The sequence below is a fragment of the Apium graveolens genome, chromosome 9 (assembly GCF_009905375.1).
Source record: "Apium graveolens cultivar Ventura chromosome 9, ASM990537v1, whole genome shotgun sequence".
Lineage (NCBI taxonomy): Eukaryota > Viridiplantae > Streptophyta > Magnoliopsida > Apiales > Apiaceae > Apium > Apium graveolens.
The window spans coordinates 22,602,975-22,608,765 of record NC_133655.1 but is presented as its reverse complement, the minus strand read 5'-3'; the positions used below and the strand labels follow the sequence as shown (position 1 = coordinate 22,608,765).

Genomic DNA, 5,791 nt, shown 5'->3' with positions numbered 1-5,791 from the left:
TACAGAAGGAACCTCTGCAAGCAGAGTAAATCTAATGGATGTTTTCAATGATGCAAGTGATGTAGTACTGGAAGATATGTCGGAATATGAGCAATACGTAACTGGTAATGTCACATTTACAGATTGAATATTCTTTGGATAATTTTGGAAACATCCATGAAAAATGAATGTTGATAATTTTACATCCTGAATTTTTTTTACAGATGATGAATTTGATGCAACTGAACGCCAAGGTGAAGATTTATCAGACTGTAATGATGAATATATAGATGAGGATTTAGGTATATGGTAATTCAATTAATTCACCTATCCACTTTATACAAAGAAATTGATGAAAACATACACTAACCTTTTTAAATATTTTTCCAGATTTTTGGAAAGGATACATGGATCTTGGACCACCATCGAAAATATGTGGAAAATGTAAAGCAAGGATGTGGAATGAAGAGAGGAACAACAAATCAAATAAAAATAGTCCACCTACATTCTCAATTTGCTGCAAAAATGGTCAGGTTGAACTTACTAAAGAACGTCCTCCTCTTCCTTTCCTCTACTATTTGCTTTCTGGAGGTGAAAAGACTGCTCATTTCCTGAAAAATATAAGGACATACAACTCCTTATTTCAATTTACCTCACTAGGAGGTAAAATAGATCGTAAAATCAACAATGGAGGAGGTCTGTATTGCTTTAAGCTGAATGGTCAAAATTATCATCTGACTGGAAGTCTTAAACCAAAGGAAGGACAATCACCAAAGTTTGCTCAACTCTATGTGTATGACACTGACAATGAAATCCAGAATCGGATGGACGCGGTCCCTGGATCTGATGGTCTTGATCCAGAGATCGTCGAAGGACTCTTAAAGATGTTGGATGAAAATAATAAGCTCTCTGAAGGATTCCGTTATGCACGTAGTAGCTGCGTTAATTATTGGTGACAGTGATGATACATGTCCATTCATAGACATTGTAGTTGAGACAGAGCAAACATTTCTTAAGAGAGTTTATGAAACATGCAAGCACTTCATGTCTCTGTTGTATTCATTACTTTTTCCGTATGGTGATGATGGATTCCATCTCAATATACCGTTGATGAACAAGAAGCAGAATGTGCCTGCTGAAGCGGTTAATGATCAACATCCTGACGAAACCAGACACCGAACTACAGTCACAATGAGGGAATACTATACATATAAGCTTATGATACATCCTAATGAAAGTATTATCCGTTATATTTTAATTCATGTTAAATCCAGGGAACTTTTTATTTCATACGTTATACTATTTATGTTGTTTTAGGAATGAATCTACATCGTGGTGGTTGTCTTTGACAACAATTTGTTATCGACGCATTTGCTGCGTTAGAACAGTACAGATTGGACTGGATTAGAAACAACCAAAGCACCATTCATTCTAATTTGTACAGGTCTATTCGTGATTCCCTTACTAAAGGTGATACAAATCCTGGAAATATTGGTAAGAATTACATATTACCAGCAACCCATACAGGTTCTCAACGGTACATGAACCAGTATTTCAAAGATTCTTTGGCTATTTATCGTACGATTGGACATCCATCATTATTCTTGACAATGACATGTAATACTCAATGGCCGAAAATTAAACAAATGATGGAATATCTTCCCGGAATGGATGTAGCTAACAAACCCGATGTGATAGCTAGAGTGTTTAAGCTGAAACTTGATCAACTCCTATACCTTATAAAGAATAAGAACTACTTCGGGAAATGCATTGGAGGTTAGGCACAATTTTTTAAGTTCGCATGACATATACTCATTATGCCTAAACAAATTTAAATTTAACAGTAGTCTTTTATGCATTTAAAACGATTTTTTTTCTTTTTTTATTTTTAATATCAGTTATGCATGTTATTGAGTTCCAAAACTGTGGACTTCCTCATTGTCATATGTTAATATGGTTGCACCCGCAAAGCAGGCCACAAAATGTGCAACAGATTGTTCAATTGATATCTGCCGAAATACCAGACAAAAATATGGATCTTATCGGCTACAACGTAGTTCAAATATGATACATGGACCATGTGGTAAAGATTTTCTGATTCTCCGTGTATGGTGCAAGGAAAGTGTGTACATCATTTTCCTAAAAACTAAGTGTGTGTTAAAAATATTGTGATCCAAGAAATGATTTTAATTTTTAATTGAATATTGCAATTTATCATATACGCGGAAACATGCATCGCTTAATTTAGTCTTTTTTCTCTGCTTAAAGGTATAACACGAACACTTTCTTCGATGATTGTAGTTCCTGTGTATCGTAGAAGGCGGACTGAAGCAAGTGTTTTGAAGAAAGGAGTTCTTCTTGACAACCAGTATGTTGTACCATACAATAGAGATTTGTTGTTGCGCTTTCATTGTCATATAAATGTCGAGGTCTGTAACTCCTCGCGATCTTTGAAATATCTTTTTAAATACTGCTTGAAAGGTCATAATACTACCACAATGCTTCTTAGAAAGAAAAATAAAAAAAATACACCGGATGAAACGACTACCAAAGTAAAGTCAACGGATGAGATCAAAAATTTCCTTGATGGTCGTTATATATGTGTGTCGGAAGCAGCTTGGAGATTGCTAGGTTTTGACATACACCATCGTTTCCCTTCTGTTGAGCGCTTAACGGTACACATGGAAGATGAGAAAAGTGTTTCGTTTAAGCCACACGATGATCTTGGAGATGTTGCTGAAAGAGCCAAAATTTGATTTACCAAACTTGAAGGCTGGTTTAAAGCAAATAAAACTTTCCCAGAGGCAAGACAATACACTTATACTGAATTTCCAACATATTTTACTTGGAAGGCAGATTTATGTAAGTGGAAGCCACGGCAACGTGGTCAGGTATTTGGTCGACTATCAGACGTTCACTCACATTCCAGTGAAACATTTTTTTTAGGATGTTACTCATGCACATCAAAGGTGCCACATCATACCAAGATCTCAAGACTGTCAATGGATTTGTTCATAATTCATTTCAAGAAGCGTGTGACACACTTGGACTTCTAAAAGTCGATAGACAGAGGGATGTTGCTATGTTAGAAAATGCAGTTCATGCAATTCCACATCAACTCAGGCAGTTATTTGTGCATATATTATCAAACAATCAGGTTGCTGACCCTTTAAAACTATGGGGGAAACAGTGGGAATCCATGTCTGAGGATATTCTGTTGACCAGAAGACGGATAACCAACAACAATGAACTACATCTTAATCAATCAAACATTCAGAATTTTGCTTTGACAGGTATCTTCTAAATTAGTTATACTTCAATAAAATTCATTTTTAAAGGTATACAATACAATTAACCTGTTAATCTTTTCATTAATTCCGATTTATAAATACATTGCAGAAATTGAAAAACTCTTTAATGATGTTGGCAAAAGTCTTAAAGATTACAACTCGATATCTTTTCCTGATGACAACTTTATGCATGGACTCGATAACAGATTACTGTCTGATGAACTTTCTTACAACAAGGAACACGAGCATGAGGAACATGATAAACTTTATAAATCACTTAATAAAGAGCAACTGCATGCCTACGCTTCAATTATTGACAGCGTTGAAAATGGAAAAGGAGGTATTTTCTTTATATACGGCAGTGGAAGATGTGGAAAAACTTTTATGTGGAATACTCTTTGTTGTAAACTACGTAGTGTTGGAAGGGTAGTTCTTCCTGTTGCCTCTTCCGACATTGCAGCTATTCTGCTTCCCGGGGGAAGAATAGCTCATTCAAGCTTTCACATTTCGATGAAGGTTGATGACTACTCGGTTGCCGGAATCAAGCATGGTACTGAACTTGGTGAATTATTGAAGCAGACCAGTTTGATTATATAATATGAAGCTCCCATGCAGCACCGACATGCTACCAAAAGTGTTGATCGCAGTTTATGAGATATTATGACATCATTGGATCCTGAAAGAGCCAGCCTACCATTTGGCGGTATAACTATTGTTTTTGGAGGAGACTTTTGGAAAATCCTCCCTATGATACCAAAAGCTTCAAGAGCACAGGTTGTGAGTGCTTCTTTAAATAGTTCAAATATATGGGATCATTGTCAGGTATTCTTACTAGAAAAAAATATGTGTCTTTCCTCTGGGAAAACGGAACAAGAAAAACATGAAATTGCAGAATTTAGCAAGTGGGTACTTGATGTTGGTAATGGTATTCTTCCTAATGTTCATCCAGCTGATATAATCAGTGATCTGGAAGTAGTGATTCTGGATAAATTTCTGATTAAGCAAGAAAGAACCCACTAAAGGCTGTTGTTGACGTAGTTTATCCCGATCTTGCAAAGAACATAAAAAATGCTGACTATTTGAGGGAAAGATCAATTCTTACTCCAACGAATGTCATTAAGGGTGATATAAATTCATACATTCTTGATCAGGTTCCAGGAAAGGAGCACTCTTATTTTAGTCAAGATTCCTTGGTAGACAGTGAAGGTGATAACAATGATTTTGGTTCTGCTTTTCCAATTGAATACTTGAATTCCATTAATATGCCTTGTCTGCCAAAACATCATTTGAAAATTAAAGAAGGATGCGTGATTATGCTCATGAGAAACCTCAATCAGATCATGGGACTTTGTAATGGGACAAGAATGATTGTCAAAAGGTGTTTGCCCAATAGTGTAGTATGTGATATACTTACTGGTTCTCAAGTTGGAAAAACTCACATTATTCCACGGATAGAAATGGAACCTTCAGATACTCAATGGCCATTTGAGTTCAAAATAGTTCAATTTCCAGTCCAGTTGTGTTATGCTATGATGATTAATAAGAGTCGAGGACAGTCGTTTCACAAGGTTGGACTTTATTTGCCGAGATCCGTGTTTACACATGGACAACTTTATGTTGCTGTATCGAGAGTTACTTCTCCTTCAGGCTTACATATTCTGATTGACAGTGATTGTGGAGGATATACAAATGTAACGGCTAATGTAATTTTTGAAGAAGTTTTCTACAATTTGCCGAGCAAAGATAATCAAAATCGGTAACTGCACAATTTGCATTTATCTCTAATAACAACTTTTATTAAAGAATATCTTGCTAATTTATAGGGTGGATATGTATCACTTAATTTCCTAATCTTTAAGTTATTCATAATTACCTTATTTAAAGCCTAATTGATAGTAATGTGAAATCGATATTTGATCTTCTATATGTAAAGTATTTTTATTGAGACTTGAACATAATTCTTCCACTTTTTATATACAGTGTTGATCAATATTTCTCTATCTTTCTACGAATCGTTAAAAAATATGTGTTATTCTATTATACATTTAATTTAGACAAAATAATCCATTGTAAGATGCCTCCATACACTAATCAAAATTAAACAAAATAATCGAATGTAACATGATTTCAATTGACAATGCATAAAAAATTTCTACAACATTCATAAAATGACAAATAAATGGAGTATAATACTCGTACTTGGCAACATACTTGGAAATACTTGATAGAATTAGAACATAGTTTATGGCAATTTGTGAAATTCCAGAGTAATAGAAACCTTCACAACGTCTTTTCGAAATACCGTACATGACAAAAGCAAGTTCAATCAGCTTAAAAGATAGCTGGTTACTTAATTTCTACCGGGAAAGCTAACAAGAAATACGACACCATCTTCTTCCAAAAGGGTGAAAACCAGAGTTTCATTCAAAGATACATGGTTATCTCTTAAAAATTAGTTCCATCCTCCGGACATCCTAAAAGTTCTGCCTGATATCACAATCGTAACACTCCATTCACCGTCT

General features: G+C 35.0%; 3 protein-coding genes across 3 annotated transcripts; all 3 read left to right on the top strand.

Moving 5' to 3' along the window:
• LOC141683211 (uncharacterized) lies at positions 1-1,204 on the top strand. The gene is made up of 3 exons (XM_074487906.1): positions 1-104; positions 204-281; positions 370-1,204. Exons 1-3 carry the CDS (start codon positions 35-37, stop codon positions 933-935), a joined length of 714 nt encoding a protein of 237 aa, XP_074344007.1. The 5' UTR covers positions 1-34; the 3' UTR covers positions 936-1,204.
• A 424-nt stretch (positions 1,205-1,628) lies between these two features.
• Positions 1,629-2,735, top strand: LOC141685113 (uncharacterized). The gene is made up of 2 exons (XM_074490238.1): positions 1,629-1,755; positions 2,248-2,735. Exons 1-2 carry the CDS (start codon positions 1,629-1,631, stop codon positions 2,733-2,735), a joined length of 615 nt encoding a protein of 204 aa, XP_074346339.1.
• Positions 2,736-3,929: 1,194 nt separating this feature from the next.
• Positions 3,930-5,029, top strand: LOC141685112 (uncharacterized). Its single transcript, XM_074490237.1, has 2 exons — positions 3,930-4,241; positions 4,421-5,029. The coding sequence occupies exons 1-2, from the start codon at positions 3,930-3,932 to the stop codon at positions 5,027-5,029; spliced, it is 921 nt and encodes a 306-aa protein (XP_074346338.1).
• Positions 5,030-5,791: the final 762 nt, after the last annotated feature.

Bases quoted from the DNA above. Each gene is read 5' to 3' on its own strand.
- LOC141683211 (XM_074487906.1), top strand. From the start codon at position 35: ATGGATGTTTTCAATGATGCAAGTGATGTAGTACTGGAAGATATGTCG. The intron at 105-203 runs GTAATGTCACAT...TTTTTTTTACAG, and splicing joins ATATGAGCAATACGTAACTG to ATGATGAATTTGATGCAACT. The intron at 282-369 runs GTATATGGTAAT...ATATTTTTCCAG, and splicing joins ATATATAGATGAGGATTTAG to ATTTTTGGAAAGGATACATG.
- LOC141685113 (XM_074490238.1), top strand. From the start codon at position 1,629: ATGGAATATCTTCCCGGAATGGATGTAGCTAACAAACCCGATGTGATA. The intron at 1,756-2,247 runs GTTAGGCACAAT...CTCTGCTTAAAG, and splicing joins CTTCGGGAAATGCATTGGAG to GTATAACACGAACACTTTCT.
- LOC141685112 (XM_074490237.1), top strand. From the start codon at position 3,930: ATGACATCATTGGATCCTGAAAGAGCCAGCCTACCATTTGGCGGTATA. The intron at 4,242-4,420 runs GTAGTGATTCTG...ATTCTTGATCAG, and splicing joins ATATAATCAGTGATCTGGAA to GTTCCAGGAAAGGAGCACTC.